Below are 25,656 nucleotides of genomic sequence, written 5' to 3'. Positions count from 1 at the left end.
CACATCTGCTTACCGGTATCTTTTGCTTGTTTCAAATTCAAATTCAAATTCAAATTTTATTTGTCACGTACACAGTCATACACAGTACGATATGTAGTGAAATGCTTGGACAACTGCTCGTGACCTAAAGAGAACAAAAAAGGAAAAGGCTATGAATAAGATAGGAAATAAATATGAAAAATTAAAAAGGGTAAATTTAACTAGGAAGGAATAAAATATAAATTAAGGTTAAAAATGAAATAACTGTACAACACAAATTAGAATGAAGGGTAAATTTAACTGGGAAGAATAAGATAAAATATATAAATTAAAGTTGAAAATAAAATAACTGTACAACAAAATACACAATATAGAACTATATAAGAATGTATGAAGGAATCTAAATATAAATAAATATATACACAATAACAGCAGCTGTACAAGTATTAACCGGAAATGAAGAATATAGTGACCAGTGTTGTGCAAAACCAAAGTCCAGAAAGTCCAGTGTGTGTGTAAGAACCATATGTGTGGGTCAGTACTGTGTGGTGGTGTGATTGAGAGACCGTATCGCCTGCGGGAAGAAGCTCTTCCTCAGTCTCTCTGTGTTGGTCTTCAGGGAGCGGAATCGCTTTCCTGACCTCAACAGAGAGAACAGTCTGTTGTTGGGATGGCTGAGGTCCTTCACGATCTTCCTGGCCTTGGTCCAGCACCGCCTGCTGTAGATTGAGTGCAGGTCAGGGAGCTCGGAGCGGATGGTGCGCTCAGCTGACCGCACAACCCTCTGTAGAGCTCGTCTGTCCTGCATGGTGCTGTTCCCGAACCAGGTTAAGATGTTTCCCGCCAGGATGCTCTCTATGGTGCACGAGTAAAAGTTCCTGAGCACCTTGGAGGGCAGTTGGAAGTCTCTCAAGTGTCTGAGGTGGTAGAGACGCTGTCGGGCCTTTTTCACCACGGTGTTGATGTGACAGGACCATGACAGGTCCTGCGTGATGTGAACTCCGAGGTATTTGAAGCTGTCCACTCTCTCCACTGGGCACTCGTTGATGACAGGGGTCTGGTAGTTCCTCTCCTGCTTAGTGCTGAAGTCCACTATCAGCTCCGTTGTCTTACTGACGTTTAGAACGAGGTTGTTCCTCTGGCACCAGTTCTCCAGATTCCTAATCTCCTTCAGGTAGGCCGTCTCGTTGTTATCAGAGATCAGGCCCACCACGACGGTGTCGTCAGCAAACTTGATGATGGTGGTGGAGCTGGTAGTGGCCACACAGTCATATGTGTACAAAGAGTACAGCAGGGGGCTCAGAACACACCCCTGGGGGGCTCCAGTGCTGAGAGTGGTGGAGGCTGAGACATGTCCGCCCATCCTTACTGCCTGTGGTCTGCCAGTTAGGAAGTTGGAGATCCACTGACACATAGATGAGCTGAGTCCCAGATGCTCCAGCTTGGTGGTGAGTGTGGAGGGAATTATGGTGTTAAATGCAGAGCTGTAGTCTATGAAGAGCATTTTAACATAATTCCCCCTTCTAGTGTCCAAGTGAGTGAGTGATGTGTGGAGGAGATGAGAGATGGCATCGTCTGTGGAACGATTTGGACGGTAAGCGAACTGTAGTGGGTCCAGTGTGTCTGGTAGTGAAGAAATGATGAAGTCTCTGACCAGGCGTTCAAAGCACTTCATCACTACTGAGGTGAGGGCTACAGGGCGATAGTCATTGAGAGAAGCAGGGTGGGGTTTCTTCGGGACAGGAACAATGATGGACTCTTTGAAGCATGTGGGGATCACCGACTGAGATAAAGAGATGTTGAATATCTCAGTGAACACAGGAGCTAGCTGGTATGCGCAGTCTCTTAGGATACGACCTGGGATGCCGTCTGGTCCTGCTGCTTTCCTGGTGTTCACTCTCTTGAAGGCTCTCCTTACTTCATGCTCGGAGATGACGAGCACGTTTCCGGTGCTGGCAGTATCTTCCTGTCTGCAGCCGTTAGCGCCGCTAACACTAGCATTGTTGGAGACCTTAGCTGCAGCCTCGAAGCGAGCATAGAAAGTGTTCAGCTCGTCTGCCAGAGTCACGGCCGCGTTCGTCATACCGGTTGTTGGTGCTTTATAGTCCGTTCTCCTCTTCATTTCTGTTTTTTTCTAAACTGAGGACCTGATGGCTTTGACCTTTTCTTGTCCATCTTCCATCAGTAATTGCACTCTAGTATCAACCCCATCCCCCAACTAGAGAATCACCACAACATAAACTAACAGACTAATAGACCTACACATTGGGTTTTTTTCCGGGCTTTCACACAGCCCAGGAAAAATAATTAATACATAATGGGCTTGGGTTGACAGCATTATGAATAAAATGTGCACTATTTGGAAGCAGCCCGCCCCCTCCCCTTTCGGTTGTTTGTGAGACCTCAGCACAGCAGAAGCAGCAAGCAGGCACACCGAGGGCCATCGCGCTGACTTTGGCAAGGGCGTAGATTTGGTTTAGGCATTGGTGGGGACGGATGATTCAACCACTGAACCCTGCCCTGTTTCTTATTTTTGTCCTTTTTGTCTTTGCTTCTTGATAAAAAAGGAGAAATATACTGGCCTACATATGCTATTCTGCATGCTTTTAAACCATTTAAAATTACAATTCATAGTTTTATATGTGAGTTATATAATGTTAAATTACTATTAAACAAATGACTGACTAAGTATTTTAGGCTTTAGTTTACTTCCACATTCCATATAAATCAGGTATCATGCTAAAATAAAAATAGCTTCAAATACAGTCATGACAATAAAAGAATATGACCTTAAGGACTTAACAACATTACTTCAGTTACACCAACATCTCTTATACATTAGCACAAAGGGAACACTGATTGACCTGGTGGTTTATGTCCATAAAACTACTCGTCTAAGATTACCACAAAGTAACAGATCTCTCAGCAAAATTATGCAACATTTTAGGCACTATTGCCCCGATCAAATCAGTGAGCTGGGATGTTTTATTCTAAACATGAACTACTGTTACAGCAACAGACATGGACTACATGTCCCACACAGCAACTCAACGTCCTCTATGTGAAGCAGCCAAACACATGCCTGCTCCTCTCGTTAACTGAGATAAACTGCTGGCATATTGGTTTTACATCTATACTGTCCAGTCTCTCCTGGTGGACATACAGCAGCATTGTTTAATCTCATTTGAGTCATTGTTGACCTTAGCCATGTTTTTAGTCTTCTGAGAGCACTGAAGCTTCTTTCAGCCTCAGTACCTGCGTTTTATCCTGAGATTAAAATTATTATTCTGTGCTTGATGTGTCTCACCTTTGGCCCTGGCTCTTCCCCTCTGACTGCACTAGGACATATTTCCACCTGATAAAATTGATTCATGCCATATAGAAAGTGAGACATGTCAATTCAGATTCTTTGATTCATTAGTGTATGTTTGACAATTTACATCAGCAGCCTAACAATTGTCATGATAATAAATACTAGTTAATCTATAGCACCAAATCATCAGCCAGTCACCTGTGACCTCGCCTCTTCACCTCTGTCCGAGCTACAACATGGCAGAGCTGCCTCTGTCACCTGATGAATAACAGTGAGACATTCCACATACATGCAGTCACACATGATCTTCAAATACAGTCATGAACCACCAAGTCATCATCCAATTTCACCTGTGACCTTGTGTCACCATTACTCTCTGAGCTTTGTGTTGGTTCTTCTGTCACCTGACAAATAGGACATACATGACAATAAGAATAAAATGTGGAGCTGCTTCAGTGTTTCTGTCACTTTGTGCAGATCTCGACTCATCAGTAATGTTTGCAGGGTGAGTGCATTTTTTAAACAATTTGTGCAAACTGCACTACAAGGTGGAATATTTGCAAAATCATGACTACATGATATTTTGTCTCAAAAATTAACCCTATGAATATGTCAGTGCCATTAGGATGAAATTATTGTGTCACCAACATTTAACGTTAGACATATAATTTTAACAGCCTCTGTAAACTAATATCCTGGCTGCTCGAGGCTCCGTTTTCTCTGACAGTTTCAATCAAAATTAGAAATGCTGCTCTGAGACTGAGAGAACTGATAGTGCTGCCTGTTGTGCATTTAGTTTCCAAAACACGTTATTCATGGTTACATACAATTTTAGACTGATGTGGGCCAAAGCCCAGCATAGCCTGTAACATTATTATGACGGACACATTTTATGAGTGAACTTGACTTTAAGTGACTTACAGGTTTCTTTGAAAAATACTTTCTTATATCCAGGTTCTTCCTCTTTGCTGCCGTCCTCCTCGCAGCGCAGGTTTGCCGCTGCTAAAACTAAACAGAGCTCCCTGAAAGGCTCAGCCAATCACACTGGCCATATTTGTCACATGACGTAGGACTCCAGTAGAGGACGTAATTGAACTCTTTCTGCTCCGCTGGGTGAATGAGACGCTGACAGGTCGGTTTTTCTTTCTATCGGGATTGTTGTTCTTTACTCGAAGAGATCAAATTATTGGTGGGGACACGTCCCTTCCGTCCATGCCAAATCTACGCCCTTGGACTTTGGGTTAAAAACTTTAATCGTATAATCGTAACGACGGCGTTAACGTTGACAGTCCTAGTTTGTTGGTTTGTTTTTATTTTGGTTTTTTTCAAGCTGGTTATTCGAAGCCCCTCCAGCCAGCCAGAGAATCCCCCGCCGTCCCGCCCCTCTCCTCCCTGTGTGTGGCAAGCAGCAGGCGCACCTCGCAAACGGAGGGCGCCTTTGCTTCCCGCAAATGGGCAATAGAAAACCGATCGGTGCCCATGCAATCCCCGTAATGCGCTGGCGTGATGTCGGGGCAGCGTGGGTGCGAGCGACTTTTTTTTTTTTTGCCACCCCACCAATATATCAAAAACCGCTACTGTTTGCACGCCACTATTCTTCCAGTCAAAGTACTGAATTATGATTGGGAATATTTTCTCTGCTCCATGGTTACTTCCGTCTGTAGAAATGCGACAGTACTGGATTTCATTACGAGTGACTTTACTGAATGTGGCGCTATCACACCATTGACAAGAGCTTCAGTCTTGGTGCGCGCACTGCTGAACTTTTTAGCTGTGTTAGAGTCTGTAAATGCTTTTTTAAGCAATGCACTAGTGCAATTCATGGATCTGTAGATATTGTGATGCTTCACAGTATGAATTGCCAGTGCAATCTGCTGCAGATACCACAGCATCCTCGTTTTCCCAGGTGTAACAAAGAACTCAGTCAACTTATAGATTTATTTTCATACAGCCTTTTTATGTTTTTCTGTGTCCACGTGAGCAACAAGATCTCCGGCACCTTTGTTAGACACACAAATGTATGTGCCAGCTCTGAACACGGTGCACTCAGCCTCCAATTTATTTCGACCGGGACGGTACGAGGGAAATTTCTTTTGCAGTTCGTCTGAAAAGATGCACTTGCTCTTTGACATCTTTGAAACATCACCAGGCACACTGCTGCGCGCTGTCTGTCCCGTCTGTGAGTGCAGAACATATGGGTTCTCCATAGGCCTACAGAAAAACCCGGACATTTTCATCAATCTTGAAAATCCCCCCGGACAGAACGTGAAAAGTGGAGACGTCCGAGGAAAAGAGAGCGGCTGATCACCTTAGTCTAAAGGAGCCAGGAGATTTACAAGACCATATGTAATTCAAAGCTTTAGTAACCTTATTTTTCAAATTGAGATATCTATATAATATAGATAAATCATTTTTATAGTTAAAATGATTAATATATATATATATAGATATATATTTGCAGGCAATTAAAAGTATACAGCAGTCAGTAAAACTTTGGCCACTGAGCCGATACTGTTAGGCTGGACATTTAATTATTATTAACATTAATTATAAACATGATTGATTAACATCAACCTAATCAGAACGTTTGTTATCTGCAAGTTGCATTAACACACAGGCCAAACCTCACTTCTGAGAATGTTGATATTCTTGCTTTTCCTCATTGCAGCCACCGCATTCCCCTTTAAACACACATACTTACTCATTCACCAGGACCATGTAGACACACACACGCATACCCATGAACGCACACCAAATGTATCTTATCCAGGAGTTACAATGATACAACATTTAAGAAAATATTTTCTTCAAAATATGTTATTTTATTATGACTTTTTTTTTCGATACATGTAGCTGTAATCAGTCGAACCATTAAAAACATTGCAATATCTAAAAGAGAAACCAATGAGCATTTTATTTTAAAAGACTAAACATTTTTTTTCTCTTTTGAAGATGTATTAGTGCTCATTAATAACTTAAAAGTATTATTTTTTTCATCTAATTACTTGATTAATCATTGAATAATCAATAGAATAATCAGTGTTGTATTTGAAATGGAAGGAGGAAAGACAATGTAAAAGAAGAACAACGTGAAGAAGACTTTCCCTCATAGTCAGAGCCCCCTCAAATTTCAAGACAAAAATCTCCCTCTGGAGAGAGTGTGGTGTGCCTTCGCCTCTCCCACCAGGGCGTAACTGGACTTTGCTTCCCTGCCTCTGAACCCACCCTCAACACACACCTGTGGCTCACTCATGCTGATTCTGCTCTGGCTTCTCATCACGAGTATTATTCCTTGCAGACTACTTAAGATGGCAGGAGATGTTGCTTCCTCGCTGGATTGTCGCACTACCTAGCGTTGGTGTAGCCTAGTCTAGAGTTTCCTCCTAGCGTGGTTTTCCTTTGTGTACAGGCCTACTGGATTCCCTGCCCGTCTCTCCTGCTGCATGAATTCCTGTGGACGTGTGTGAGTGAGCATAAGCATTCTAGATCGGACTGCCTGAGTGAGTCGCGGACTGTGTAAAAGAGGAGCGTGTGTGTGCCTGCCCTGGACCTTCCCTCACCTTCAGACACCTCCCCCCCGGAGCCCCATGTTGCCTGTTTACCAGTTCCACTGTATATATGTATATATCTTCACTTGGTGACATTGTAAATAAATCCTTCTCCATCTCTCTAAACTTCAGAGTCCTGCAAGTGAGTCCTCTGCCTAACAGACTGTGACAGTTAACACCCAGGAGGTCACTACACCAAAAAGCATTTAAACACATACAAGATTTAAATAAGGCAATGGCGACAATGAAACACAGGTCACTGAAGTGTTGCTACCCACATCATAGTTAAATGCAATCTGGACCCAAGCAGCAGAGACTGTTAGCAAATAAATATGATAAGAGCGGATAAAGTTTATACCACTGATAATAACAAGATAATTTCACTTGAGAGAGGGTATCCCTCTGACATGTAATTGGTGCCAGCAGACCCTTTATACTTATGCATACTGGATTACTTATCTGCCAACCTGCTGCCAGGCCAAACAGATCAAACCTGTGCCCCACTCACTGGCCTTTGGTGAGAAGCAGCAGGCTGGAGTGGGTATCTTGGTATCCCTCAACTTGCTGCCTGTACGTTGGGGGTTTTCCGGTGGACGAGAGGGTTTTTTCCCTGCAGAAAACGGGTCCTCACTGTTGTCTGTGCTTACCATTTAGAGTACCTGGCCTTCTTGGAATCACCGGGTGGGGACTCTATCATTCTACTTGGAGACTTTGATGCTCATGTGGGCAATGACAGTGAGACGTGGAGGGGCATGACTGGGAGTAACAGCCTGCCAGATCTGGACTTCTGTGTAAACCACAGTTTGTCCATAACAAACACCATGTTCAAACATGAGGGTGTTGGGGTGTCCATAACATACTAGGTCATACATTAATGATTGATTTTGACACTCAGGTGAACAGAGATGCTGAGCTGTCAACTAATCACCACCTGGTGGTGAGCTGGATCAGGTGGCGGGGGAGGATGCTGGACAGACCAGGCTCGCATGAAAGTAAGGTCAGGATACACTTGGAAAGCCTGGCAGAGACCCTGGTCTGCAAGACCCATGTCCCTCAGAGTGTTCTGTGGGATGTGCTTTGGAAGTCTGTCCCATTGCTACAAACCATTTGATCCTTATATAACCATTGCAAAAGCTTGGTCCACATAGCTGGTAATAAGTCGAACTCGTTCCCGGTGGGCGTTGGACTCTGCTAGGGCTGCCCTTTGTCACTGATTCTGTTCATAATTTTTATGGACAGAATTTCTAGGCGTAGCCAAGTGGCGCAAGGCTTCCACTTGGGCAGTCTCAGACTCGTCTCTGCTTTTCACAGATGATCTGGTTCTGTTGGTTTCATCAGGCGGTGGACTCTAGCTCGCACTGGAATGGTTCGCAGCCGAGTGTGAAGTGGCAGGAATGAGATGGTCCATGGTCCTCAGCTGGAAAAGATGAGGACTTCAACCACCTGGGAGGGGCTCAGAGTACCGCTACTCTTCCACATAGAAAGCAGCCAGTTGAGGTGGTTCGGGTGTTACGGGGTAGACGTAGTTAATAAAGTTAATGCTTTATTCTGTCTTTCATAGGTTTGGTTTTATTATATGAATGTTTGTATATAATTTGCATACATTTATTTTAAGTTTTTTTTTTTTACTTCCTACCTACACGTTATTCAAAGCAGCACACTGCTTACACTGCATAAAAAATGGGAGGGGAGGGCAGTCAGAGGAGTCACAAAGCATGTACAGAAGTACCACGAGTATGAAGAACCTAGCAATTCATCAGAGCAACAAGATGGATAAGCCAGACACAATCCCAAGGAGATTGGTCCTGGAATGGTCTGTGGAACACTCCGTGGAACTGGAAAGGGAAAGGGAGGGCTGGGTTCTCTGCTTAGGCTGTTGCCCCCACGACCCAGACTCAGATAAGTGAGTCTGGGTTGTGGGTCACTGATTTATCCTTATTTAAGGACTTCACTGTCTTTCAATTACATTTTTAACCTTTGCATTCCATGCCCATTCAGGATTTATGTTACTTTTAATTTCTTTCTTCTTTACTTTGATTAAGTAAACATTCAGTGGTCAAAAATTACTTTAGTAAAAAAGATATGACAAAAAAATTCCTTACAAGCTTACTGATTTTGGGCTTCTGTATGACTGCCATAAATTAAAGGAGTAAAAGTACTGACTGAATGATCTACGGCAAATGCCTTTCTAATTCCTGCTCATAGATAAACACAGATTTTAGATTACTTTCAGTAGAAGTTTCATGGTTATTGTAGTTCACTAAATTTGGTTTAAATTTCTTTTGAGTAACTAAAATGAAATTTCAACTCATAAAATTAAAACCAAACGTGGTGATTTGAGTTTTGGTATTTGAACATTTAGTTAAATTTGTCAACATAACAAGCATATAGGTGCTTTGTTGAATATGTTTATTAAAAAATGGGATGCAGTCAGATCCACAAACACATGGCAAAACATAGAAGAGCCACATCAACAGGACAAGACTCAACAGGACAAAACTGAGACACAGGACAAGACACTCTTTTGAGGATGCCAATGTTCACATTTTGGACCGAGAAGACAGATGGTTTGAAAGACGAGTCCATCTATCTCCACTGTGAATGACCGTTGTTGAACAGGGGTAGTGACTTATAACATCAGCTATCAACCACCTCTAATGCAGTCCTGACATACTGTCCCAGGTGCTTGAACCTCCGCTCGCACCTTGCATTAGATGACCTCATTAGGTCACATGATAGAACGGGCCGTCTCACAGTGGTTTCATCCTTATCTTCCACCGATGATAATGACCCACACCATTTTTCACCCCTTTGCTCATGTGATGACGCTCATGATTAGTAATTGGTATCTTTAAAAGTTTCACTTCTCTCTATGAATGACAGATGAAATGTCTTCGCAAACTTAAAGAACTCCTTTTGCCTTCTTTTCTCAGGATCCTAAGATCATAGTGTTGAAGTACATCTCAGTATGTGCATGTGCGCACTAAAGCAAGACAATGACATTTAGAATTTTACAAAAACACTGACACACCCACCTAATCACCTGCCTATTCATAGTGTTGCTGCTCCACCTTCTTTTCGACGCAATGCAGTTGCATTTGTGTATTTAATACAGTCACTGTCACATTGAGAAAGAAGCAGGACCACACTGCCACCCATACACCTCTGACCGACTTATCAAGGTAAGAAGCATGTGATCTTTTCTCAGGTTAAGAAAAACATTCAATCATATAAGTGGAGAAAAAAAAGAGTAAGAAAAAATTAAGAAGCTATAATGTTAAAGCTATGAGCAGTGTGTTTTTTGTTGGTAAAATGTCCCTAACAAACCTTTTTTTTTCTTCTATTTTATGAAACAAGGTTATAAAATTTAATTCAGGTCAGTTATAACAGTCTTTTTTTTTAGTCAGTGGTACATCTTTGGGCCAGGTTTATGAAACACAACAATAGGTGAAGTTTTTTTTGTTGTTGTTGTTTTTTAAAAATAAAATCAAAAGGCAGGTGGCACGGTGATGAAGTGGTTACCATTGAGGTCTTTGGGGTGTTTCCTGTGTGGAGTTTGCATGCTCTCTTTGTGTTTGCATGGATTGTCTCTGGACAGATTTAACCAAACATATAAAACTCAAAGGCATTTAGTGATTTGATGCAGAGAAACAGGACTTTTAGTCATGTGAGAGTAGGTTCTACAATTTCCTGTAAAAATTTACAGTGCTACCAAACCTGCTCACTTGCATATGTTGAAAGAGTGTGATGTGATTCATTGCTTCAACCTGATAAGCAAGTTTTCAAACATTGGTGAGAAGGGATTCCAGGTTTCAGTCTCGACTTAAGCCCATTCCTCTTGACTTTGGTGGTTTAACTTTTTTTCACTTTGTTTTATTCAGAGAAAAAAAATTGGATTTCAGAGCTTTACTGTAATTTCTATTTTCTATTTTCTTCATTTCTGTTTCTATAGAAAGACACAATGGAAAAGGGATTCCAAATCCCAGCACCACCATACCCTGGCCCCCCTCTGGACTACAATGCAGGAGTCTTCCAACAAGGTTACCAGCAAAGTGTCCAGCCTGTTGTCCAGCCTGTTGTCCAGCCTGTTGTCCAGCCTGTTATCCAGCCTGTTGTCCAGCCTGTTGTCCAGCCTGTTATCCAGCCTGTTATCCAGCCTGTTGTCCAGCCTGTTGTCCAGCCTGTTGTCCAGCCTGTTGTCCAGACAGGTGAGAAATTAGAGGTTACTAGTCATATAGTATATTTAAATACTTAAATACAGTGCTCTTAATTTATGATTCATTAATGTTACTTTAGTCTATGTGGTTGAAGGTTAAATCTGAATTTGGTGTCACAAAATTCCAGGTTTAGTGGAGTTTTAGTAAGGATGTATAATTATTAAAGTCATTTTTGGCTGTGTTGTGTTGTTTCTCGCAGTTAGCCAAGTGGTGGTGGTGGAGAATCTGCCAAAATGCGTTCCTGGACAGATGTTGTGCCCTTACTGCCACACCAATGTTGTGACTAAAATTGAGTACAAAATCGGACCATACACCTGGTTGGTTTGTGGCCTATTAGGAGTCTTCTTGTGAGTCAAAACCCCACTATACTCACACATACACATGAAGAAATTTGAACACACTGCAAAATGTCATATAAGATTATTTTCTCAGCAACATTTAAGTAAATATCAAAGTTTTTTGGTATTTGTGTGTGACCTGTTTCATCAAGTCATCATTATACCAGATGGCCTGATGAAGGTAGGACAGAAAATCTGTAGTTTATCAAACATTTCAACAAAATTTGATCAAAATATTGATTTAGTCTGCCTCACAGAATGAAGGTAGTTTAATGGTAGTTTAAATTAATCAACACCCTCAAGTGATAACTGTCAGAATCTAAACAAAGTAATCCAGGTCAAAAACACTAGGAAATCAAAATTCAACTAATCTTAAAGTAAAACAAAATGCGAGGTAAAACACAGCAAAGGGTAAGGGGGAAACTATATAACTATTAAATAAACAGAGTATAATGAGGGAACAGGCAAAAGGTGGGAGGAGCTGAAACCGCTCACAAATAATTAGACACAGGAAGTAGAACTAAATACAAAAAGCTAGGGACAAGATGTTGTCAAATGAAACAGGAATCAACTAACACTGACCTGGACAAAGACTTGTGGATTTGAAAGACAAAAGGCAAAAAACAGAGACAAAATAGACAAAATAGACACAATAAACACAACGGCTGCTCAGGAAAAAGCACAAAGACAAGACTAGGACATAAAAAAGAAGTTTCATAAGCAAGAACCCAGTAACCAGAAATATAGAAAACAAAACTCAAAAGCACCAGGAAATGCTGAACTCAGAACAAAATAATACAGAGAATGAGCTTAAATCATCTCTGAAATCCAAAAGATAAAACCGCAAGTCCACCACACTCAAAACTAACTCAAAACGCTGGCTCGAAGACCCAGGACCATGACAGAAAGTTAATAATTTTCTCAAAATGTAAATGATCGCACTCACTGCTTTACTCACACTCTGGGTCATGTTGTGACATATGACATATAGTCTACAGTTAATCCAGAATGCTGCTGTGAGACAGGGACCAGAAAGAGAGAGCATATTTGTCCCATATTAGCTTCTCTTTGAAGAATCCCTGTTAAATTGAAATTAATATTCTTCTCCTCGAATACAAATTCTTAAATATTCAGACTCCGTCTTCTCCTTCTTAAGACCTTATAGTACCATATTATCCCTATGTAGCACCTTGCTTTCACACTCCAGGCTTACTTGTGGGTCCCAGAGTTTTTAAAGATTTAATTGGCAGCTATCAGGCTGTTTCCACAAAACCAGTCCCAGAGTCAATTTGGAAGACCGACACTCTCTCTGCTTTTAAGATTAGACTCAAAACCTTTTTCTTTTTTTTAGGATAAAGTTTATAGTTAAGACTGAATCAGGTGATCCTAAACCATACCTTATTTATACTGCAACATGCTCAGATTGCTGCAGGACAATGACACACTGGAGTTTGTGAGGCACTGAGTATTTCTTATTCACTCTCCTCTCTTCACTCCCCAAATTATTATTAATATTCAGTCTGTAGAATGAATGAGTTGATGGGCATATGATAACCGTTTTGATGCTATTCTTGTTCACAACAGGTGCTGGCCTTGCTGTTTCATACCTTTCTGCGTCAATGATTGCAAGGATGTGGAGCATTCCTGCCCCTCCTGCAGCGGCATTATCCACGTCCACAGGCGCATGTGAAGCAGAACTGCAGTGTATGTTCTACTGAAGCAACAGCAGCAGGGCATCTCTGTGCAAACAGACATCCTCTGTAACCCTGTGCTCATCCTGTATACCTGTTTCCATGTTTTAACTGTATATAAACTGAACATGCTGAATATGTAGCTATGTAGAAGAGCAACAAAGAAACTTCCTTCCTTTCCTTTTAACTTAAGAAATCACCCTTTAAGAAATCACTTTATATAAATTTACTGTGAAAATATGAGTTAGTTATCAGGACTGTTTTTTTTTCTTTTTTGTTTTGGTGACAGTGGTGTTGTCTCTGTATCAAATACCTCAACGTTAAAGTGAAGGAAAAAAGCCTTAAATGAAGGCGTGTGGGTTTTTTAAAATAACATACCCACAAGTAAAATCAAATTTAGATGTTTTAGCGTTTAAAGTTATTCTTTGATTTTTCATTTAGATGACATATTGAATGTTTTCATTTAAATTTCTGATATTTTAAATATTAATATAACACTGATGACAAGATTAAAATGTCAGTGCTGACTAATTAACATTAGTCATTGTTTGCGACATTGTTCCATTTTTTTTTACAAACACTGGAACTATATTTTCACATTTACATTAATAAATAAATTCACATTTTTACCTTTTTTATAGTTTTTACCTACAACAATCATGTGATATGTCTTGATTTATCTGTTTATATTAAAAACCTTTACCGAAGTAACTGACTTGCTGCTTGTTAGATGTAATGATGATCTAGAAATAAAATTCAAATATTAATATAAAATAAACATAAAGGCATTTATCACTGAAGTGCAAAATTTCTTGACTCTACCACTGACATTTGCAATGGGTTTTAAGTCAATAAAATTGTTACTGAAGTAAACAAGCAAGGATATGTCTAGATCAAAATGTAAGTTTTTGAATATGCAAACAATGCAAAATATTGTTTGTTAAATGAGCAAAATAGAGAAAAATAATTAGAAGAGCATAATCATTTGAGTGAGGCATACATTTTTTCATTAAAATTAAATTAATAGGGGTATATTTTCACATTGACACCTATCACAGAGTGAGAAGTGTCAAAATAAATTCATGGTATGGGATATAGTGCCTTCCATCTGCTACATTCAAAATTGTTATTTTTGTATAAGTTTATATCCTTGCTTGTTTACATCTGTAGACCTCTTAAACTTTTCTTTGGTAGCCCAGAAAGAAGAACATTACAATGATCAATCCGTGAAGACACAAATGCATGGACAAGAACCTCTGCGGTGTCGCTTGACAAAACTTGTCTGATTTTGGCTATGTTGCTGAAATGATAAAAGGCAGTCTTTGTTATCTCTTTTACGTGAGACTCGAAGAAGAGCACCATGTCGAACCACATGCCCAAGTTTTTTACCTTGTCCCTGCAATTTATGACACTGTCATCAATTTTCAAGATGAAATTTTGGGACAAGTGCTGAAATGTTTGTGGTCCGATGACCATCAACTCTGTCTTATCAGTATTTAGGAGCAAGAAATGATCTGATAACCAGCCCTTAACTGCAGATAGACAAGATTCTAGTTTAGAGACTTCAGCACAATTTTCAATGGTTAGAGGAACATAAAGCTGCAGGTCATCAGCGTAACAATAAAAAGTTACATTAAAAGAACATAAAAGAACACCAAGAGGCAGCAGATACATAGAAAACAGCAATGGTCCAAGTACAGAGCCCTGAGGGACCCCATGCCTCACTGCACAGGTCTCGGGAGAGAGATCATTTTTAAAACCAGCAGTCTGAGAGCTCCCAGACAGGTAAGATCTCAGCCATGATAAAGCATTTAGCAGGTAGAGGATCCAAAGAACAGGTTTTACATCGAGCTGCTTTTACAACCTTAGTTAATCCAGACAGAGAAATAACCTTGAAGACAGAGAACAGTTCATCAGCACCAACAGGTAAAGCAGCTGAGTAGTCTAATGTACAGCTCGAGGAGGGAGTAATCTGATTCCTAAGTGTTTCAGCCCTGTCTCTGAAAAACATAAGAAAGTCATGAGCTGTCAAATTAGAACAGCAGAGAGATGACTTACTCTCTGTAAGTTGCGACACTGTGTTGAATAAGAGTTTTGAGTTATGTTTATGACTCATGATGAGATTTGAGAAATTTGAAAGAAAGAAATTTGCTTTCGCTGCAGACATCGCTGATTGAAAAAAAGACATTGAGTCCTTCCAAGCCTGGAGAAATATTTCTAGTCTGGAAGATTGCCAGCGACGCTCTGCTTTTCTACAATTTCTTCTCAAATTCAAGAGCTCCTCATTTAACCAGGGCATAGGGTTCCTTTGTTGACATTTTAACTTCTTTACAGGTGCAACAGAGTCCAGTAGAAGAAGTGTAATATTAACGTTCGCAGTCAAGGTGTCCACACATAACTCCTGGGTAAAAATGGGGTCCAACACATCAGGTAAATGTAATTTAACTCCAAGCAATGCTTCGGGGCTAATATGACGAGATGATCTCAGGAGTAATTTTCCCTTGTCAGAAGCTGAAGATTTAGGGATTAAAATATCAACTAAAATTACTGAGTGGTCTGAAATAGGTAAAACACAGTTTTCAGTCACCGATACATTCAGTCCATAACCCAAGACAAGGTCTAGGGCAGGGGTCAGCAGCCTTTAAGACCCAAAGAGCCATTTGGACCTGGTTTCCATGCAAAAGAAAACACTGGGAGCCGCAAATACTTTTTGACATGAAGATAACACCGTATATATTGTTTTATACCTTTATGCTTTGTGTGAACAACTATGGTGTGTTGCTTATGAAATCCATGAAGTGCTACAGAGAAAATTACATTTTGAACTCTTAAAGAAATATAACAAAAGGAAAGACACCAACCTGAACTAAAATGATCCATGTAGCAAACAAAAACTGTTGTGAGCCACCTCCCTTATATCGCCTTTGGGCTTTTGGAGCCTTGACTTGACTTTTAAAAATAATTTGAAAAAAAAACCACTATGCTGCTAAAAAATGAAAAATAGATATTTGCAAAATTCTGCCTAAATATGTATTTTACCAGGTTAATGTGTGTGGCGGGGCGTCGTCTAGGGTGTGGCCTTTACATGTTGGCCCAGACACAGATTGTGTGAAATTTGAGGAATCAATTACATTTAAGAAATCTTTGACCAGGGGTTTATCCTCACAACACAGATGAATATTAAAGTCCCCCCGTATAAGAATCCTTTCATAGTGAGCGATAAAACATGTCAAGAAGTCTGAAAATTCCGAAGGAAAAAAGTCGTTATATTTAGGTGGATGATAGATGACTATAATTAGAACCACGGGACAGCTTAAAGTCAGGAGTTGGGACTCAAATGAGGTAAAAACACCAGGACTTTGTATCTGTTTGCACTTAAAACAGTCAGTGACATCTAACGTAATGCCAGTATTTGACACAGTGGGTGTTGACAAAAGAGTATTTTCAGGAGGAGCTTTTAGTATCACCATTTAAACTCCTGCATACTAACCATCCACCCATGTCAGGTACACTCCTAGTCTCCTGACTTTAACTCCACTTCACATATTTAAAATTCTTCAATCGACTTGTTAACAAGCAGGTAGTTAACATTTGATAAGCAGGATGATTTGATTATAGCTGCCAGTGCAGAGCTGCTGTTGTATAACATTAGTGCATTTTGAGTATGCTTAAAAGATCATTTCTGACTTCCGGTTTATGTGACTATGGCGTAGGTCGCACCGAGCGTAGCTCCTGCAGAGTCTAGTTATTATCTAGCATTTCCAGGCACATTTTGACGGGTTTTTTCTTTTTGTATAGTTCCGAGACAAGACTGTTTTTGCCTTTTGTGTTTACAATGTCGCGTAAGGTTAATAAGAGCGCAAGCACCTCTCAGCCGAACTTGCGGCCTGCTGCTAACACTGCATCCCCGCCTCGTGGTAAAACTTCGCCACGGCCTGGGTCACCCGACACGCCGTTCGTCGATACGGAAAAATTCACGAAGGCTGAACTCCTCTCTGAACTTCGTGAAGAAATTTCATCACTGTTTAAAAAGGAACTGACGGCAGCGTTTGCGGAGAATCTCACGTCTATCAGGTCCGACATACAGCAACTAAAAACGGACCTTTCCTCAGATATAACTACCATGCGGCAGGAATTCGCTGGCCTCAGGAGCACGGTTACGGGGATGGAGCAGTCTCTCTCCACATGTACAGATGATATTGTCCACCTCCAAGCCAAAGTTGATGCGATGTCAAAGGAGTTGGCCAAATTGGAGAATAAATGCGAGGATTTGGAGTCCAGGTCTCGCCGCAATAATATACGCATTGTTGGTGTGCCAGAGGAGAACGTCCTGTCCGCTACAGATGTGTCCGTGCTGTTGATGGAGGCATTTCAGCTTGGGAAGGAGCCGCTTGTAGACAGAGCCCACCGAACTTTGGCCCCCAAACCTAACACCGGTGAACGTCCCCGTGCTGTGGTTGTGAGGCTGCACTATTACGCGGACTGTGCTAGGATTCTCCAGAAGGCCAGGGAGCTGCAGAGAGTGCAGATAAATAATATGACCATTTCTGTGTTCCCCGACCACACCGCTAAGACAGCGCGGGCCCGTGCGGCTTTCAATGAGGTCCGTCGCCAGCTTCGCGACATCCAGGGAGTCCGATTTGGGATCCTCTATCCGGCAAGACTACGGATCACTTATCAAGGAATGCAGCGCGACTTCGTCTCGCCAGATGAGGCCAAGGAATATATTAAGACAATAACCACAAGATAAAAGATATAGCAGGACAATGTTTGTCTGTTTGAAATAGCGTATGATCCTAATCCAAACATCATTGTGGTAAGCTAAGTTTGTTACTCTGCCAAACACTTGTTTTGTTTTACCTGTCTAATAGTAAAATATAATTGGGTTATTTTTATTTTATTTGTGCCTTTTAATCTATTGAGAAAAGACTCTGTTGGAGCTTTGGTTTGACACGGTTCGTTTCGTAGTCGGGAGCGTTTTTGTTCAGATTGCTCCGGGTGGGAGCGTGCACTGCCGTCTCCGTCGTTTGGGGATGGGGGCTTTTGCTGTGCAGGGGGGAGGCGGGTGGGTGTGTTTGACGTGTTATTATTATTTTTATTCTGAAGCTGTACTTTTGTTGTTGTGGGTTTGCGTTGTGTGTTTGTGTGAGTGTGTTTTTCCCACTTGTTCTTTCTTTGGGGGTGAAGAAATAAGTATTTTCTCTTTTGTCTTTCTGCAATGATCAGCACTTCAGGTCAGTCCTTAGGTAATAGTGGTATTAGATTTTTAACTTGGAATGTCAAAGGTATGAATAGCCCAATTAAACAATCTAAAATATTTACGCATCTTAAACGTTTAAAGAGTGATGTAATGTTTTTGCAAGAGACCCATTTGCGAGATCGGGATCATCTTAGGCTCAGGTGCCCATGGGTGGGTCATACTTTCCATTCAATGTTTAATTCAAAAGCCAGGGGGGTGGCGATCTTAATAAACAGAAGGGTACAGTTTACAGCCTCTGAGATTAAAGCTGACAAAAACGGGAGGTATTTGGTTGTTGTAGGCACCATGTACAATGTACCCGTCCTCTTAGTCAATGTGTATGCGCCAAATTTTGATAATCCAGGTTTTACAGATGCACTTTTGAGTAGTCTCCCTTCCCTTGATACTCATCTTTTGATATTGGGTGGTGACCTAAACTGTGTTATTGATCCTGCCTTAGATCGTTCGAATCCTCGGACCCTGACCCAATCCTCTATGTCCAAGTCTATTTCTGAGTTTATGTTTCAGAATGGTTTTGTAGATCCCTGGAGGTTTTCTAACCCTACTGCCAGAGCGTACTCTTTCTTTTCTCAGGTACATCAGTCCTTTTCGCGGATTGATTATTTTTTTGTGGACGGTTCCCTTATTCCAAAAGTACTGTCATCTACATATCATCCTATTGTCATTTCCGATCACGCACCACTTAGCGTTGACATCAAGCTCATAGCCCAGTCCTCTTTTTCCTCACCCTGGAGATTTAACTCTTTGTTGCTTTCGGATGAGGGGTTTGTTACCTTTATCAAATCCGCAATTGATGAATTTATGGTGTTTAACGACAGCAATACTGTTACGAGGTCATTGCTTTGGGAATCTCTTAAGGCATATGTGCGTGGGCAAATAATTTCTTTCTCTGCCCATTCCACTAAAAGCCACAAAGCCAAACTTCAAACTTTGACTACACAAATTTGTGACATAGATAGACAGGTTGTTGACAGTCCCACTCCCGATTTGCATAAAAGACGACTTGACTTGCAGACTGAATTTGATTTACTTTCTACGGCAGATGCTGAACGTCTTTTACTTCGTGCGCGTGCGACTTATTATGAATATGGTGATAAGCCCAGAAGGCTTTTGGCCCATCAGTTAAAACGTCAGGCCTCGTCTCGATTAATTTCCCAAATTAAAGATGCGGCAGGCAACTCGGTCTCTGAAGTAAACGAGGTGTTTAAGACGTACTATTCCTCCCTATATGAATCTGAATCTGCTGCTGACGCCTCAGAGATGGATTCTTTTTTTAACGGTCTTACAATGCCCACTGTCGATCCTGTTATAGCTGAACAATTAGATGCCCCTCTTAGGCTGGATGAAATTGTGCATGCAATCAAGACCATGCACAATGGTAAGGCACCAGGACCTGACGGGTTTTCAGTTGAATTTTTAAAAACCTTTATAGACAAGTTAGCCCCACTACTTCTTTCAGTGTATAATGAATCTTTTGAACGTGGTCTATTGCCCCCTACATTGTCTCAAGCACTAATTACTGTTCTCTTAAAGAAGGGTAAGGATCCTACGTCTTGCACCTCGTATAGGCCTATTTCACTGCTGAATGTTGATGTTAAAGTCTTGGCTAAAATTTTAGCAATTCGCCTTGAAAAGGTTCTTCCTACTATTATTTCAGATGAACAGAATGGCTTTATTAAAGGCCGCCAGCTGTTCTTTAATGTCCGCACGCTTTTGAATGTCATTCTTTCCCAACACTCAACCACTAATCCAGAAGTAGTTATCTCACTTGATGCTGAGAAAGCTTTCGATCGTGTAGAGTGGAGCTTTCTCTTTGCGGTCTTGCAAAGATTTGGTTTCAAGGACAGATTCATTTCATGGATTCGACTGTTGTACAGGGCACCCCAAGCCAGTGTCTATACAAATGGTGTTTCCTCTGGCTACTTCTCATTGTCACGCGGGACGAGACAGGGTTGCCCCCTGTCCCCCCTACTTTTTGCTATTGTAATTGAACCCCTATCTGTAGCTTTGAAGGCCCTTCCTCATTTTCGTGGTATTTCCCGGTCAGGCCTTGACGTAAAATTGTCTTTATATGCAGATGACCTGCTTCTATATGTTTCTGATCCCTTATCTAGCATACCATCGATTGTGTCTCTACTAAACAAGTTCGGCTCTCTGTCAGGTTACAAAATAAATCTTCTTAAAAGTGAATGTTTCCCCATAAATTCTTTAAGTCTTACACTTAAACAATCTGACATTCCTTTTAGACTTAGCCCTGCTGGCTTTAAATATTTGGGAGTTAACATGACTCGTACTTTGTCTTCTCTATACTCTTCCAATTTCTCCCCTTTAATGACTCAAATTCAATCAGATTTTCAGAGATGGAAATCGCTACCTTTGTCCCTAATTGGTCGGATCAATGCTGTAAAGATGAACATTTTGCCTCGATTGTTATTTCTGTTTCAGAGTATTCCTATATTTTTACCTAAAGCTTTTTTCAAAAAGTTAGACCAGCTAGTTACATCGTTTTTGTGGGGAGGGAAACACCCCAGGGTGAGGAAATCATTATTACAGAGACTGACATTTGATGGTGGTCTTGCCTTGCCTAACTTTTTATTTTACTATTGGTCCTCTCATGTTCACAAATTGACCCATTGGCTTGAATCTCAAGACCTGCTGTGGTGCAAACTGGAACGCCTGTCGTGCACTTCCTCATCCTTAGAAGCTTTATTATTCTCTCCACTACCACTTAAGCCTTCTCATTTCACCCAAAATCCCGTGGTACAGTCTAGTCTAAGGGTCTGGTCACAATTCAGGAGTCATTTTAAGTACATCTCTGCGTCAGTACACATGCCCATCACGCAGAACCATCTGTTTACTCCTGGCCTCATTGATGGTACCTATGTACAGTGGAAGCGTCATGGTATTAATACATTTAAGGATCTCTATAAAGATGGCACTTTCTTAACTTTTTTAGACCTGTGTTCAGAAACAAATCTTCCGGCTACCAATCTATTCCGTTATTTTCAGGCACGGCATTGCACTTCTGCTCTCTTCCCCTCCTACCCTCTTCTCCCAAATGTCCAACCGTGGGAGGAATTCTTATCCCTTAAACCCAATAAGAAGTCAATTATATCTTTAATATATAAACAACTTATGGATTTAAATGTCCATTCCGTTGCTAAAATTAGGGGGGCTTGGGAGCAGGAGTTAGGAATAATTTTTTCGGATCAGCAATGGGAGAAAGCAGTATCCAATGTCCGTTATAGTACGTCCTGTGCCAGGTTACAACTCATCCAGTTCAAGGTGTTGTACAGGGTTTACTATTCAAAGTCTCGTCTGTCTGAGATTTACCCACAAGTGATGGATCAGTGTGAGAGATGTCATGCCACCCCATGTGACCTAGGCCATATGTTCTTTCTGTGCCCAAGACTCCATGGCTTCTGGAGTCAGTATTCAGTTATTCTTTCCAAAGCTCTTGGGACCCAAATCTGCATGGACCCTTTTCTAGCTGTTTTTGGGCTTCCAGTCAACACTGGTCTAACCGACCCTACACACTTCAAAATATTAGCCTTTACATCACTTTTGGCTAGACGTTGCATCTTACTCCTTTGGAAATCTTCAAAGCCACCTTCAGTTTCTTTTTGGTTTAGAGATGTGATGTCATCTCTTAAATTGCAAAAGATAGGCCTTGTGGCGAAGGGCAAATACAGAGAATTTTATTCTATCTGGGGCCCCTTCGTGGACTATTGCAAGTCATTAAACGCTCTACCAGCTGATTAATATCATGTCTCTTCCCCCCCCCCCCCCCCCCTTTTTTTTTTTTTTCCCCCTTTTGGGGTTTGTGTTTGTTTTGGGTTTCTTATTAGGTTTTGTTTTGTTTGTTTACTTAAGCGTGTGTGTAGATGTGCCTGTGTGTGTGTTATTGTGTCTGTTCATGTAAGAAAAACTAAAAAATATGTGAGGGGAACAGATTGTGTTGTCATTGTAAACTACTGTACACTTGTCTCTCAATAAAAATATTAAAAAAAAAAAAGATCATTTCTATGTTTTCTAAATAATAACAGCATCAGTGATAATATAGTATAGTATATTAGTATATTATAGTTCTCTGTCCTTATTATAGTATAATAAAAACTGAGTCCTTGCAGGTTCAATGCTGTCTTTTCATGTATGTTTTGATAGCAAATTACACTATTGATGGCCATGGTTTTATTGTTAATAATTACAATGTAAATCTGGGTTTCCAGCCATGTGTCAGGCTCAGGAGAGACTCGGAGGCAGACCGTCACTTAAGTTCACAATTTATTTACACACAGACACCAGGTGCGGATATATACAGGTGAGGAGGCACAGGAAGAGGGTCTCCGGGGAACACAGGCACGGGAAGGGGACGGGCTATGTACACAATCCTTCACTGCAGCTCAGGTAGCTCGGACTCCGGCTTTTAGCTCACCAAACGGCGGTCCTCAGGCTGGCGAGAGCGCAGTGCGCGGGAGGGGAGAGAGAGACGCAGCACAAAAAAACAAACTTTCTTAGATGACTATATTTTTAAAGACAAACATATTTTGCCTAATCAAAGTGCATTTTACAGCGTATATTGTAAGGATGCTGAAGATAACACATTATGTCATTCCCATGGGAGCCCCTATATGAAACATAATAACTAGGTTTCAGTGTGGCTCTGGACTGAGAAGAGACCTGAGGTGGTATAAAGCTGGAATATGCCTCTTTTTTGGAATGTGACAATAGTCACTCCTAGATTAACAAGATTAGGACTGATGAATTCTGTTAGCGCTTCTCCATTTCTGTCTTAAATGCTCACAGGGACAAAACAGGAAACACATGCAAACACTAAACATCAAATTGTGAAGGTTTGTCAAACATTTTAAGTCTGTGGCAAAAGATCTATTTATTAAACTGCATTCAAACTGCATGATGTCATCTTAATTATCATGAGGTCAGGACCAGTGTTGGTCAAGTTACTTGAAAAGGATAATTAGTTACTAATTACTGATTAACTCTAAAAAAAAAGTAATCCCATTGCTTTAATCATTACTTATTTTCAAAAGTACTTAGTTACTTAGTTACCTTTCAAAAAACACGATAAACAACCTGAATACGTAATAAAGCGATAGACCTTTTAGCACAGTTCTACACTGAACAAAAATATAAACGCAACACTTTTGTTTTTGCTCCCATTCCCCATGGGATGGACGTAGAGACCTAAAATTCATTCCAGATACACAATATAACCATCCCTCCCAAACAGTGGTCACAAATCAGTCCAAATGTGTGGTAGTGGGCACATCTGCTATATTGAGATAATCCATCCCACCTCACAGGTGTGCCACATCAGGATGCTGATCTGACATCATGAGTAGTGCACAGGTGTACCTCAGACTGCCCACAACAAAAGGCCACCCTGGAATGTGCAGTTTTGACTCACAGCAAAATGCCACAGATGCCACAAGCAATGAGGGAGCGTGCAATTGGCATGCTGACAGCAGGAATGTCAACCAGATCTGTCGCCCGTGCATTGAATGTTCATTTCTCAACCATAAGCCGTCTCCACAGGCGTTTCAGAGAACATGGCAGCACATCCAACCGGCCTCACAACCGCAGACCTCGTGTAACCACACCAGCCCAGGACCTCCACATCCAGCAGGTTCACCTCCAAGATCGTCTGAGACCAGCCACCCAGACAGCTGCTGGAACAATTGGTTTGCACAACCAAACAATTTCTGCACAGACTGTCAGAAACCGTCTCAGGGACGCTCAACTGCATGCCCGTCGTCCTCATCGGGATCTTGACCTGACTCCAGCTCGTCGCCGTAACAGACTTGTGTGGGCAAATGCTCACATTCGATGGCGTCTGGCACGTTGGAGAGGTGTGCGCTTCACGGATGAATCATGGTTCACATTGTTCAGGGCAGATGGCAGCTGAGAATGTCCCAGTTCTTGCATGGCCAGCATACTCACCGGACATGTCACCCATTGAGCATGTTCGGGATGTGCTTGACCGGCGTATACGACAGCGTGTACCAGTTCCCACGAATATCCAACAACCTCGCACAGCCATTGAAGTGGAGTGGACCAACATTCCACAGGCCACAATTGACAATCTGATAGACTCCATGCGACGATGTGTTGCACTGCATGAGGCAAATGGTGGTCACACCAGATACTGACCGGTTCTGGGTCCCCAGACCCCCAATAGTGCAAAAAACTGCACATTCCAGGGTGGCCTTTTGTTGTGGGCAGTCTGAGGTACACTTGTGCACTATTCATGATGTCAGATCAGCATCCTGATGTGGCACACCTGTGAGGTGGGACGGATTATCTCAATATAGCAGATGTGCCCACTACCACACATTTGGACTGATTTGTGACCACTGTTTGGGAGGGATGGTTATATTGTGTATCTGGAATGAATACGTCCATCCCATGGGGAATGGGAGCAAAAACAAAAGTGTTGCGTTTATATTTTTGTTCAGTGTATTTTTTATGCATAATCCATCATATAAAATTGAATCAAATGGAAAGCCTCTTTTTAAAATTTTTTTTATTAGTTTTAATTTTTTTTAATTTTATGCACATTACATTAAGCAAAAATTTAATTATATGCAACAGTCTTTGGCTTAATGAAATTTGTTTAACATTTAAACCTATTTTCTGCATATTCCAGCATATAAAATAAAATAATGTTTTGTGTTTACACTCGCTCTTTCAAATAGCTGCAAGTAAAACACAGCAAAAAATAAATAAAATCAAAGATTCAGTGGCACTAGGTCCTGTTGCTATTCAAGCTATTTTCACCTGTTTAGCAGGAGTGGGGTGGGTGCCCGGTGCTGCAACAGTCATGTCAGTGGGCGTTTCTCTGTGAATTTCACATTCCCGTGGTGGCTTGCTAGGTGCTTGCACAGATTTGAAGTTTAATTTTTTGCTGTAGAAAGTTTTCTTCCCACACAGAGTGTACAGTAAACGCTAATGTTTTTGTCACTTTTTACAGAATCAAACTTAAAATATACACAGCTACATTCATGCATGAAATTATCTGAAAAGTTTATTTTGTGACCCATAAAGACTAATATTAAAACTACGTAGCTGCCTGCATTGTTGGATACTGGAGCCGGCTGGGCCACGCTATGAATTCTGGAATACGTTGGGCCACGATGGATACACCGTCTCGTCCTTCAACTGCGACCTGTGAAGGATGCAGCCTATTTTGCGAGATCTCGCATAAATTTAGCTTTACTGTTTTTTTTTCTCCAATGTCCCTTGCGGAGCTCCGTAGCAAGCATCTACGTCCCCAGTGGCATCATGCACTA

General features: G+C 41.2%; 1 protein-coding gene across 1 annotated transcript; it reads left to right on the top strand.

Moving 5' to 3' along the window:
• Positions 1–8,158: 8,158 nt before the first annotated feature.
• On the top strand, positions 8,159–13,871 carry LOC146668550 (uncharacterized). Its single transcript, XM_085410472.1, has 5 exons — positions 8,159–8,337; positions 9,956–10,022; positions 10,793–11,048; positions 11,257–11,404; positions 12,980–13,871. The coding sequence occupies exons 1-5, from the start codon at positions 8,240–8,242 to the stop codon at positions 13,083–13,085; spliced, it is 675 nt and encodes a 224-aa protein (XP_085266598.1). The 5' UTR covers positions 8,159–8,239; the 3' UTR covers positions 13,086–13,871.
• Positions 13,872–25,656: the final 11,785 nt, after the last annotated feature.

The sequence above is a fragment of the Rhamphochromis longiceps genome, linkage group LG6 (assembly GCF_057381845.1).
Source record: "Rhamphochromis longiceps isolate RC_006_pf linkage group LG6, R_longiceps_female_GT1.1, whole genome shotgun sequence".
NCBI lineage: Eukaryota > Metazoa > Chordata > Actinopteri > Cichliformes > Cichlidae > Rhamphochromis > Rhamphochromis longiceps.
This window is presented reverse-complemented; position numbering and strand designations above follow the sequence as displayed.

What these genes read in the sequence shown, in the direction of transcription:
- LOC146668550 (XM_085410472.1), top strand. Translation starts at nt 8,240, where the DNA reads ATGGTCCATGGTCCTCAGCTGGAAAAGATGAGGACTTCAACCACCTGG. An exon ending in CCTCTGACCGACTTATCAAG is followed by an intron (nt 10,023 to 10,792) that starts GTAAGAAGCATG and finishes CTGTTTCTATAG; the next exon opens with AAAGACACAATGGAAAAGGG. An exon ending in GGCCTATTAGGAGTCTTCTT is followed by an intron (nt 11,405 to 12,979) that starts GTGAGTCAAAAC and finishes TGTTCACAACAG; the next exon opens with GTGCTGGCCTTGCTGTTTCA.